The sequence below is a fragment of the Vigna unguiculata genome, chromosome 4, assembly GCF_037176805.1.
Source record: "Vigna unguiculata cultivar grain cowpea cultivar isolate G323 ecotype 2 chromosome 4, ASM3717680v1, whole genome shotgun sequence".
Lineage (NCBI taxonomy): Eukaryota > Viridiplantae > Streptophyta > Magnoliopsida > Fabales > Fabaceae > Vigna > Vigna unguiculata.
Genome location: NC_140795.1, coordinates 42204103 through 42217737, shown reverse-complemented (window position 1 = coordinate 42217737; position 13635 = coordinate 42204103). Strand labels below are relative to the sequence as shown.

The following is a 13635-nucleotide window of genomic DNA, read 5'->3' as shown; positions in this document are numbered from 1 at the left end:
TTGGTGTGTGTATATATATAGGTGGGTATTGAGTGTGCTAAATTCATCAGCTAGCCTATCACTGTATTCTAATATTCACTGTGTGTGTATGATGATAATGAAGAATCTGAAAGTGACGATGTTTATGTTGTGTGTGGTGTTGCAGGTTGTTCATGGTGAACAAGAAATGAGATGCAATCCTAAGGAGAGGGAAGCACTCCTTCAATTCAAGGCTGCCATTGTTGATGACTACGCCATGCTCTCCTCTTGGACCACCTCCGACTGCTGCCGGTGGGAGGGGATTCGCTGCAGCAACCTCACCGCCCATATTCTAAGCATCGACCTTCACGGAGAGCTTCATTTTCAATATGATCATGAAGAATTCTCTGGACGTTATATAGGCGGAGAGATCCACAAGTCGTTGATGGAATTGCGACATTTGATGTATTTGAATCTCAGTTCCAATTTTCTGCGTGGATACATTCCAGAGTTTCTTGGTTCTCTCAGAAACTTGAGATACCTTGATCTCTCTTCATGTGATTTTACCGGAAGAATCCCAAGTCAGCTAGGTTCTCTCTCTCACTTGATAGTTTTAGATCTTTCTTGGAATTCTTTGGAGGATTCAATCCCCAGTGAGCTTGGAAATCTCTCCCAATTGCAGCATCTTGATCTTAGCTGCAATTCTTTTGAAGGAAATATACCGCCCCAACTTGGAAATCTCTCTGAGTTGCATGAGCTCTATCTCGGAGGATATGATATCAACTTTGCCCATGGAGGTCAGTGGCTCTTAAATCTTCGTTCTTTAACCCATCTTTACTTGGAGTCTGTACCAAATCTTAATCATTCTCATAGTTGGTTGCAAGTGATTGTGAACCTACCAAAACTAAGGGAACTAAGTTTAGTTGATTGTGGCCTTTCCGATCATTTCATTCTGTCATCCATGCCTTTTAACTTCAATTTTTCTACCACCCTCTCTGCCCTTCATCTTACGTTGAACCTCTTGACGTCACCGGTGGTATTTCAATGGGTCTCAAACATCACTTCCAACCTTGTTGAGCTTAAGGTTGATGGTAACCTCTTGGAGGGTTCCACATCGAGTCATTTTGGTACGGTCATGACTTCGCTTAAACACCTTGACCTCTCCTATAATTATTTCAAGGCCAGGGATTTGAATCCCTTCGTGAATATATGCACCTTGCATTCTTTATCTGTGGCTGGAAACAATTTGACCGAAGACCTTCCATCCATTTTCAGTGATTTGTCCAGTGGTTGCGTTAGACACTCGTTACAAACATTGGATCTTGCATATAACTTCATTATTGGCACTTTTCCTGATGTTTCAATATTCTCTTCTTTGAAAACATTGCTTCTTGGTACAAATCTTTTAAGTGGAATGATACATGAAGGTGTCAAGTTACCATCTACTTTGGAAGGTTTATCAATTGCCTCAAATTTCTTAGAAGGTGGAATTCCAAAATCATTTGGAAATGCATGTTTGCTTTCACTGGACATGTCTGATAATAGCTTGAGTGATGAGCTTCCAGTGGTAATCTCTCACTTGTCAGGATGTGCTACACATTCATTGGAAGAATTAAGTCTAAGCATGAATCAAATCAATGGCACACTACCTGACTTATCAACATTCACATCTTTAAAAAGATTAAATCTTTTTAAAAATAAGCTAAATGGAGAGGTTCCTACATATTTTCGATTTCCACCTCACTTGGAGGAACTCTACATGCAGTCAAATTCTTTAAAAGGTGTGCTCACTAACTACCATTTCACCAATATGTCTAAGTTACATGAATTGGATTTATCTGACAACTCATTGACTTTGGCATTTACCCAAAATTGGGTCCCACCTTTTCAATTGTCCATGATAGAATTGAGATCTTGCAAGCTAGGTCCAACATTTCCCCAATGGTTGCGGACACAAAATAAATTTGTTGGTATTGACATTTCAAATGCTGGAATATCAGATATTGTTCCTGAATGGTTTTGGGCTAAATTGCCATTACAAGAAGTAATGACAATGAATGTTTCATTCAACTATCTACAAGGCATAATTCCAAATTTTCCACCAACATATATTTCTAATTCCATGTCCCTTGGATCAAATCAATTTGAAGGTTCCATTCCTCTATTTCTACGAAATTCTAGATTTCTTGATTTATCAAAAAATAAGTTCTCAGATTTTCTTTCATTTTTATGTGGGAATGATACAATTCAAATTTTATTTCATTTAGAACTTTCATATAATCAGTTATCCGGACATATCCCAAATTGTTGGAGACAATTGAATTCACTGGTTTATTTAGATTTGAGTCACAATAATTTTTTAGGAAAAATTCCTACTTCAATGGGATTGTTTCTTGATCTTCAAGTAATGTTGTTGAGAAATAACAATTTAGTAGAAGGAATCCCTTCATCCTTGAGGAATTGTCAAAAGTTGGTAATGCTAGATATATCAGAAAACAAATTATCAGGATATATCCCTCATTGGATTGGAACGAAAAAAGATTTGCAAATTTTAAGTTTGAAAAGTAATAAATTTTTTGGAAGTTTACCATTAGAAATTTGTTGTCTAAGAAAGATTCAACTTTTGGATCTCTCACTGAACAACTTATCTGGAAAAATTCCTAAATGCATACAAAACTTTACTTCAATGGCTCAAACATCTTCAATGGATTATGAAGGTCAATTGTATTCTTTCAATGACAATTTGAATGCACTATTAATGTGGAAATATCTTGAACAATCATTCCATTTGAAAGCATCCTTGATGTGGAAAGGTTTGGAACAAATGTTTATGAATAAAGGTTTGTCACTTTTAAAAAGCATCGATCTCTCAAGCAATCATTTCATAGGAGAAATTCCTATAGAAATAGAGAAATTATTTGGATTGGTTTCATTGAACTTATCAAGAAACAGTTTGTTTGGAGAAATTCCTTCAAACATTGGAAAATTGGCTTCACTTGATTATCTTGATTTGTCAAGAAATCAACTTGTTGGTTCAATTCCTCTTAGTCTTTCTCAAATTTATGGGCTAGGTGTATTGGATTTGTCTCATAACCATCTAAGTGGAGGAATTCCTACTGGTACATAATTGCAAAGTTTCACTACATCTACTTATGAAGATAATCTTGATCTTTGTGGACCACCACTTAAGAAACTATGTGATGGGGAAACAACACAAGAATCAAATGTTAAAGTTCATGAAGACGAATATTCATTTTTCAATGTTGATTTTTTCATAAGTATGACATTTGGATTTGTTTTAAGCTTTTGGATGATATTTGGGTTTTTGACAACATGCCTATTTCATCCTATTGAATAATTTAATAGATAATATTCTTCCGAAAGTAGTCATCTTCCCCTAAACTACAAGTGAACAAATTTTAATAGGTAAATATTTTGTTCTGTATTTAGTTTCATTTTTCTCCTTATTTTATATCAACATTATTATAAGAATTTTATTTATTTTAATGTACACATAGAACTAACATTTTTTGTATTTTATATTTCAATTTTCAGGCACTTGAAGACCCATCTTCTTGCATAATTCCCACATTTGAGTTCGTTAATGCTTTGACAAGGCAACGATTTCTTCAAATTTCGTTATTGTGAATAAAATATACACATCTCCATTATCAATTGCGAAATTAGTGTGCATGTTTTGGTTTTATTAAGTTTTACTTTTTATAAGTTATAAATATCATTAAACGTTGTATTTGTAATGAAATATAAATTATCATGCACTCACAATTCACTTATATTTTTTGTATAATCCAAACGTCGGTCTGCCATATCGTTTAGTTAAACATATTTATGTCAAGAAAGTTTCATTATGTGACGAGTGCCTTATCAAGTGTCTTATAATCATATGACAAAGTCACCAAAAGTCACCAACAATTAACACTTCCTGAAGCGTATGTATTTAATATTCTTAAAGACTTATTCTTAGTGTGTCACGCAATTCTCCAGAATATAATAGGGACTTTTCAAATTTTTTGAGAATCTCAAACCTAAAAAGATAACTCTTAAAAAGAGTCAATAACTAAACTCATGACAATCAAATAAAGAAAGGAGAATAGGAGGATGAAAGAACAAGAGAGAGAAGAGAGGAAGCGTGAGTTGTTGTGTGTTTAGGAGGTGAGCATGGCACCTATTTGAAGGAGAAGAAAATGAGTAGAAAAATGAAAAAACTTTCTCCTTAAGCTGAAATTAGCTTATGCAAGTTAAAAAGAAGATTTTGGAGAAGCTTATACAAGAGATGTTCTACAAATTAGCTTTTGGAGAAACTTATTTGATTTATTTTTCTTATTTTCTTTTCCTATGAAGTCTTTAAGACAAAATTTGTCAAGTGAATCACTAATTTATTGGGTTCACACTTATTTAATTAAGAAAAATAAAATAGTTATTTTTCTTTATGAACTCTTAGTCTATTATACAATTTAAATATGGAACCCTTGCATCAGTTTTGTTAAGAGAGAGGATAGAGTGAGAGACAGAGAGACAAAAGTTGTGAGTGTCTCTCATGGAAAAAGAAAGAAGTCATAGAGGGAGTGAATAAGAAGAAAAGAATAACCAATTTATCTTATGCAAGTTTGTGTAGAGAAACTACCTTGGAGAAATGTTTTATTTCTCAAAGTTGCTTATGTTGTTTATTTAAAGTACACATGGGATTTGTTATCCACCTTGTTGGTGGAGAGAATATTGCTCTGTTGATCCTTGAAATCTCTAAGAAAACTTGTGATTTACACATTAATTATTAGTGGAAAATTTTACTAGACTAGCTCCTCGTGAATTTTTTCTCCATGTTGAGATTTTCTCACGTTAAAAGTTGTGATGTATGTTGGTTCCTCTCTTATCTGTTTGGACAATGATATTTTTACTACTAAATTTTGACAACTTTCTCTCACAACATAATGTGTCATCTTCTAAGTGGTTTTGAAATATTGAGAATGAGAAAATGGAGAAATGGAGAACCATTTAGAACATGCCACCAAAGATTATAAAAGAAAATTGTCAAAATTTAGTAATCAAAAAATCATTTTCTTATCTGTTTTATGCATTTTATTATTTTACATATTATTTATTTAGAACATATTTTATCTGAGTTTTGTTTTCATTTATTTATCTATTTATCTGTAAATTTTGAGATCTTCCCAACAAAATTATTCAGCAAAGGACTTTAGTCGTAGTGTTGGCTGATAAAAAAAATTCATATGTAGTGTTCATTGGGACAACTGCAAAAATTATATTATTTTAGTAATCAATTATATGTATTATTGTGTTGGTTCTCAAGTGGGTATTCACCAAAGTCCCACATCGAGTAATATGAAGAAGAGAGTAGCAGAAAAATACTATAAAAGTAAAGAGTTGGTTTTAGAGTTGTTACCACAACTCAATAGGTCTCTTGGGCGTATGAGGGGCTTGGGTAGTTGTGTGTCATTAGAAAGTTTGCAGTTTTTGCCAGAAAAATTGCACTATGAAGGGTTTGCAATTTTGGTCCACAAAAAATTGCACTTGAGTGATAATGTTTTTGTTGAGTGTTTGTGGATGTAGGCCTTGAGGTGCCGAACCACGTTAAATTTTTTGTGTATTTTTATTTATATTTTTCTGCTCTTATTTGTGGGTGTGCTTCCGCTTGAAGAGATTATTTTTAGTACGTGATGTCCCAACAGTGGTATTTGCATGACTCATGCGATGCTTCGTCAACAGTGTTGCGTCGTTGTGTTGTGGTCGTGTCGTGGCTTGACCAAGGTGGCGTTATGATGGATTTCCTTTGAGTATCAGTGAATTGTTAGTGACAATGATGTAAAAGTTGCCGACAATGAGTCTGATGTGCAAAGCAGTGAGGGCCGTTGATGGGAAAGATTGTCATCGTCAGTGAGTCCGTGCAGATCACCAGTGACAAGAGTGGTTCAAGCATATCTGTTGGATCACTAGTAGCAAGAGTGGTTCAAGCATATCTGTTGGTGGTGTGTCAAATGTTTGTTCCATAGCATATGAGACTTTTGGTGAAGGGAGGATATGTTGGTTCTCAAGTGGGTATTCACCAAAGTCCCACATCGAGTAATATGAAGAAGAGAGTAGCAGAAAAATACTATAAAAGTAAAGAGTTGGTTTTAGAGTTGTTACCACAACTCAATAGGTCTCTTGGGTGTATGAGGGGCTTGGGTAGTTGTGTGTCATTAGAAGGTTTGCAGTTTTTGCCAGAAAAATTGCACTATGAAGGGTTTGCAATTTTGGTCCACAAAAAATTGCACTTTGAGTGATAATGTTTTAGTTGAGTGTTTGTGGATGTAGGCCTTGAGGTGCCGAACCACGTTAAATTTTTTGTGTACTTTTATTTATATTTTTCTGCTCTTATTTGTGGGTGTGCTTCCGCTTGAAGAGATTATTTTTAGTACGTGATTTCCCAACATATTAATTATAATCAGAAATGTTCTATGGATAAGTTTGTGGAGAAGTGATCGTAAGATAAATAAGTTTGTTTGGATTAGAAAAAATTGACATATAAAAAAGAGTGTATGATGCTGGAAAAATGAACTGTCCAAAAATGATCCTAAGTTTCAGATTTTCAAGTTAAAAGAACAACTTATTTCTGCAGATTTTATTTCAAATTTAAGTTATTTTCCTAAATACAGCTTATTTCACAGACATTTCATTTTTCTTTCCATATAGCCATGCATGACCTTTTCATGGAAAATCAACTAATATTTAGAACACTCTAATTTCTCTATGATAGAAGCCTAATATTTTATTAGAAATAGGGCTCGGCAAAAATATCTTAATTATAGTAAATTATAGTTAACTAAATTATATCAAACTAAAAATAATTGAACTATTAATAATAAAATTGAATTATACTAATAGTTTTAAAAAACTGTACTTGAAATGGTTAACTATTATACTGATAGTTAACTATTGTACACTATTCATGATTAAGTTTATTTTTCCTTAGTTAACAATAGAGATTTCTCAAGGGATTGAAGGATAAAGAATGGGGTGGTGTGAGATTTGCCTAGGTGAAATAAGATAAACTGGATGGCATCGATGACGGAGCGCAACCATTTGCAACCACAACATTGATTTCACTGTTTGGTAGACCAGAATTTTAAATAAATTTTTTGTTTTCTTAGTTTAATATAATTAAATTTTAATATTTCGAAAGAATGATACATTTATTTAAAAAATTGGTATTTGGAAATAATAATATTCTTTTACATGATTTTGGTTAATACATGGTTTAGCATATATTTAATTTACAAATAAAAATAATTGATGTTGTGAATAATTAATTAAGTTGTCAAAGAATGACATATAAAGTAATTATAGAAAAATATAAATATGAGTATACTCTAACTAAAAATAAATAAATGCAGCAATAATAATAATAAATAAGTAATATAGTACTATATTTTTAAAAGGCTTCTTATAAAAGAATTACAACGATTAATGAGAATTTAAATTTATTTACAAAATAAGTATAATAAAATCAGTTTTTATTTATACAATTAGTAATATACTTATAAATATTTAAAATCAAAGCAATTCGGTTAAAAAATGATTCAAAAATATTGTAGTTAAGTTAAAAAATAGTGTAGTTCAGAGTTCAAGAATAATGCACTTCGTAAAACAAATCTATTTATAATAGTTCAGTTCGGTTTATATTATAGTACACTGTAGTTCAGTGCAGTTCAGTTCAGTTTGTTAAAAATAAAAACAGTTCAGTTTGTTTGAACTGGTTTTTAGTTCGGTGCAGTTCAAGCAAACTATTTTTTAGTACAGTACAATTTTTAATGGTTCAGTGTAGTTCAGTACATTTTGTTCAACCCTAATTAGAAAGGCTAAGGGATTTTCTCTATGCATGTAAACCCCAATGCTTGTGGTTCCCCAGTTGAACACAAATCAACTCAAATGGATTTCACCGGTGCTTTTGAGGTATATAATTAATATTAGCTTTTACTTGCCTTTTGAAAATTATTTTAGCCACCGAAACTAAATGTAGCAAATTCAAAAATTGCTAAAAATAAATATATCTTACTTGACCAACTCAAACTTTTGGTGCTTCTATTTGCTTCTCTTAGTATAGCTAGATTATGGTTGGTGATATCATTAACCACTATCTCTAACACTACCCTATAATTATCAATAGACAACATTTTTTTTATTCATAGACAACACTTTTTAGACGTTCTCTACTGAAGCGATGTTTATTAATAGAGAGCACTTGCAGAAAAGCTAGGTTCAAAACTAAAGAAAAAACCTAGAAAAAATGGAGAAAAACTAGAAAAAGGTGACTTACTTGTTTAAAACAAATTAAAATAAAAATGATTAAAAAAATTTAAAAGTCATGGCATTTCATCGAGGTTTTGAAACTCATAACATTTTACAAAAATTTTGAAATCTATGATATTTTATGGAAGTTTTGAAACTCATGATATTTTATTCTGGTTTTGAAGTCCACACTAGTTAACCAGAGTTTTTAAACCCGGGTAACGTCTCCTGAGATTCAAAAAAAACTTTGACTAATACATTATCCAAGAACAATTTAGCAAGGAAAAATTGTAACCTCAGTTAAATGACTTAATGAATATTTTAAACTGGTAAAAAAATTAAACCTTCGTTGAAACCATTTTTTCTTATAATATACCAAATATGTCATTTCCAGTGTTAGGAAGATTCATCAAATCATTAAGTAACAACTTCACACGAAACAATAAGCTTAGATTTAAATTTAAAGGCTAAGTTATGAACACAGTATTAGAAAAATGAAAATCAACACCATAATCACAAGCCCAAAAGGAGTTCAACAACTCATTACAAAATAAAAATAGACAAGAAAAAATAGTTTTAAAGAAAATAAATATGTTGAAACCTTCCTGAATTCTCTTTCTCCAAATCCAAGTCACTCTTTGCTCTGTTCTTTGATGTTCTTTCAGCGTGCTACTCTCACAACCCTTTCAATCGTCAACAACAATTCCATTTTCCAACATACACTACTCCAAAACTAATCCATCCAGATTTTCACTGCAAAAAAATTAAACTAATCCTTAATTTGAAAAAAAAAAATAGAAATAGTAAGAATAATGAAAAAAAAAATCCAAATGAAACTGCGAAGTTTCACAGCAAGATGAGCCAAAAATGAGATAAAAAAATATACCTCAAACTATATTTAACAATTAATAACTTACAAGAGAGAAAATATATATCAAATAAGGAGATAAAAAAACAGTCAATTACCTTGTTATTAGTGTGCCATCTGAGAAGAGGTAAAACATGTTTTATTTATTTAATTGAATATAAAATTTAGTTTATGAACTTAAATTGTTATAATTATAATTGATTTCATTTATTCTAACTAGCAGAATACGACATAATGATAAATTGGTATGTTAACATTAATGGATCTCAATGTTATTCAAGTGAATACTAATTAATTTCTTTCGATTTATTACATAATTTTTTTAAACAATTATTGACCCAACAATAATTATCTTATATGATTAGCAATACTAACAAAATTATTTGTAGAAAACAAACAATTAACAGTAGAATTTATCAAGATTTATATCGGAAATCTTTCCTTGAATTTATATGTACAACTCATTTACTATAAAAATATATCTTTGTAACCATCACACAAATATTACAAGTTTAAGCATAAAAAAGGGAAAAAAAAAAACTTACTATGGGAAGAGCAATTCTGAAAACACGAGCGGAAACGAGAGACAATAAAAAAGAGAGAGATTAAAAAGATGTTTTATAGAAAGATGATAATAAATAATGAATAAGATTTTAAAAATTGATATTATTTATTTATTTAGTTTAATTAAATAATATATTTGTAATCAGTGACTATCATTGTAATATATTAATATTAAACATTATTTGCATGTGCAATATTTACGTTCACTCGAATTTTGACTTCAATTGTTTTTTTCTTTTTTTCTTTTTTATCTTAAATGTGTTCTGATTTTTATTTGGTCTACTCTAAAAAATTACTTTTCTTTTATAATTTTTTTATTTAAATTTTTGTAAAATATTTTTTCGTTCTCTTCAGTTCTTTCTGAAATATTTATGAATTTTTTCTTAAAATATTTTAAAAAATTATTTTTATTTATGAAATTTTTGAATCACATATATAGAACATGTTTCCACTTAGATGTTGACATGCAAAAGTCAATAAAGCAAATCAAACACCAAGGTGAACTACAAAATAAAAAACAAAAGTAGAAATATAATTAAAGAAAATTTATTAAGTATTAAAAGAAAAGTCTGAATATACTTTGAGAAAAAAAAAACAAATTAAATCTAAAATCTTTTAGTTACTCCAATATTTTGAAATTTTTATTTACGATGATAATTTGATTGATAAATTTGACTACATTATAATAGTTTAAAAAATAAAAAATTATCATAACGATGTTTGTAACATTTATTTTACTAGAAATTATTTATTATCATTATTATTATTTCTTATTATTATTATTATTATTATTATTATTATTATTATTATTTGAACAAAAATTAGCTATACACCAAAAGACTTACAATATGATTACCTCTTGTGTTGTGGGCCACCACTTGAAAGCTTGCACTCCTATTATGACAAAAAGAGTGTTTGATAAATTACTCAAGAACTTGAAATATGCATGTCGCCAAGAACGTATTATTATGATTGAGTCGAACACTCCCCAAAAGCTTATAAAAAATCCAATTGTCATACTTAAATAAAAGTCACGATCGAAAATCAAATTGTTATCTTCATGAAGTTTAACGAGTGGTTCTTGTCTTGACACTCTATCAAAACACAATTTCTTTAATGGTGGTCCACAAAGATCAAAATTATCTTCATATTTTGATGCATCAAAACTATGTAATTGTGTGCTAGTTGGAATCTTTCAAGACAAATAATTATGTGACAAATCTAACATAGTAAGTCGATCAATTTGAACAAGACTTGAAGGAATTGAATCAACAAGTTGATTTCTCAACAAATCAAGAAATTCAAGTGATGTTAACTTTCCAATATTAAAAGGAATTTCCCCTGTCAAATGATTTCTTGATAAATTTAGTGAAATCAAATCAAATAAATCCTCCACTTCTTTTGGAATTTCTCCTAAGAATTGATTGCTCGAGATATCAATGCTTTTTAAAAGTGATAATCCATCATTTGTGAACATTTGTTTTAAACCTTTCCACATCAAAAATGCATTCAAATTGTATGAGGTGGTACCTATGGAATAACTTGTGTTAACAAAGTACCAATGACCTTGATCTCTCATAGAAGCTTTCTGAGCCATTGAAGAGAAGTTTTTTATGCATTTAGGAATTTGTCCAGATAGATTGTTTAGTGAGAGAACCAATATATGAATACTTTTTAGATAACAAATTTGCAATGGTAAACATCCATAGAAGTAATTGTTTCCCATGCTTAAAACTTGCAATTGTGGCCATTTACTCCCAATCCAATTTGGAATAGAACCTGATAATCTATTTTCTGCTATATCTAACATCACTAACTTTGTGCAATTTCTCAAGGAGGAAGAGATCTCACCTGTTAATTTATTGTTTCTCAACAACAATACTTGAAGTTCAAGGAGTGATCCCATTGAAGTAGGAATTTATCCTGAAAATTTGTTTTGACTCATATTTAAAAAAATCAATGATTTGAAATGGGTCCAACAATCTGAAATTTTTCCAAAAAACTTATTATTTGAAAGGTCTAATTGGTATAAAGTTTCAGCTACACCATCAGAACATAAAAACCAACGAGAATCTGTAAATTTATTGTTTGATAGATCAAGATACTCGTAAAAATGGTGGAAGAGGACCTTCAAATTGATTTGATGCAAGACTAAGGGAATAATAATGATTCTTTAGTGGTAAATTTGGAATAATACCTTGTAAATTGTTGCATGACATATTGATCCGAATCCATTCATGCAATGTTAATTTAGTCTAAAACCATTTTGGAACAATATATCATATTTCACTGTTTGAAATGTCAATGTTGTTAAATAGGTTTTGTGTTTGTAACCATTTGGGAAACAATGGACCTAGCTTGCAAGAGCTCAGTTCAATATTTTCCAATTGAAAAGTCGGAGCCCAATTTTGACTAAATTCTAAAGTAAGTGAGTTACCTGATAACACCAATATCTTTAACATTGACATATTATGAAAATGAGAGTCATCTATCACACCTTTCAAAGAATTTGACATCAAATATAGCTCTTCAAGCTCAGTTGGAAATTGAAGATATTTAGAAATTGTCCCATTTAACTTGTTACCGTAAAGGTATAATCCTTTTAATGATGGGAACATTGAAAGGGTATTGGGCAAAGTGCCACTAATTTGATTTATGCTGAGATCTAAATGTTGTAATGAGTATCTAGAACAAATAGACAAATGATTAAATATGACCGTCAGATCTTCACTTAACTTGTTGTCGGACAAATCCAATGACTTCAATGTACATATGCTCCCAATTGATTTTGGAACACCACCTTCTATAGAGTTAGATCCAATTGATTTGAATCCATTCTTGCAATCCTAATTTAGTCGAAAACCATTTTGGAACAATATCTTATATTCCAATGTTTGAAATGTCAAGGTTGTTAAATAGGTTTTGTTTTTGTAACCATTTGGGAAACAATTGACCTAACTTGGAAGAGCTCAATTCAATATTTTCCAATTGAAAAGCCGGAGCCCAATTTTGACTAAATTCTAAAGTAAGTGAGTTACCTGATAACACTAATATCTTTAACATTGTCATATTATGAAAATGAGAGTCATCTATCACACCTTTTAAAGAATTTGACATCAGATATAGCTCCTCAAACTTAGTTGGAAATTCAAGATCTTTAGACAAATGATTAAATATGACCGTCAAATCTTCACTTAACTTGTTGTCGGACAAATCCAATGACTTCAACGTACATATGCTCCCAATTGATTTTGGAACACCACCTTCTATAGAGTTAGATCCAATTGATAATTGCTCCAACTGAGATGACAATATGATGCCTTCGGGTATCTTTCCACTCAATTGATTACTAGAAAGATCCAATGATTTTAAAAATGGGAATACTGAAAGGTCAGTTATGGAACCCATGATTTGATTGGATGACAAGCGCAACTCTTGTAGTGAGTATCTAGCACAACCACTGGACAAATTATGAATAATTGACGGAAGGTCTTCAACTTACATAATATTTTATTCAACTTACATAAAGTGATATAACTTAGTTTATATGATGAATAAAATAAGATAGAAATTACACAGCATCCACAATGAAATTGAATTGCCATCAAATGAAATATGAAATGTTGTTGCTTTTATGGTATGAACACGAATTTGGTAGTTGTGGAATAGATCTATTATCGGACCATAATTCTTTTCCAATATCAATTGACTAAGAAGACTCGTGAATTTTCGGAATGTTATATGAAAAAATAAACTATCAAATTCGTCCGTACAGATAATATTTGACGGATAAAAAATTAAGAAAATGTTCTGAAAATGCAATTCAAATTGCAAGTGTCTTGAACAAATTGTACTATTTGCAATATCTTAATTTGTCACTACCAAGATGAAAGAGTACAAATTATTAAAATCAATAGTTTACATGAATAATAATAAAA

At 30.6% G+C, this 13635-nt stretch overlaps 1 protein-coding gene and 1 pseudogene across 1 annotated transcript; one reads left to right on the top strand and one right to left on the bottom strand.

Annotated features, from left to right (window-relative positions):
• Positions 1–3707, top strand: LOC114181766 (receptor-like protein EIX2). Its single transcript, XM_028068311.2, has 2 exons — positions 1–3384; positions 3514–3707. The coding sequence occupies exon 1, from the start codon at positions 89–91 to the stop codon at positions 3083–3085; it is 2997 nt and encodes a 998-aa protein (XP_027924112.2). The 5' UTR covers positions 1–88; the 3' UTR covers positions 3086–3384; positions 3514–3707.
• Positions 3708–10538: 6831 nt separating this feature from the next.
• LOC146887227 (receptor-like protein EIX2) lies at positions 10539–13279 on the bottom strand (annotated as a pseudogene).
• Positions 13280–13635: the final 356 nt, after the last annotated feature.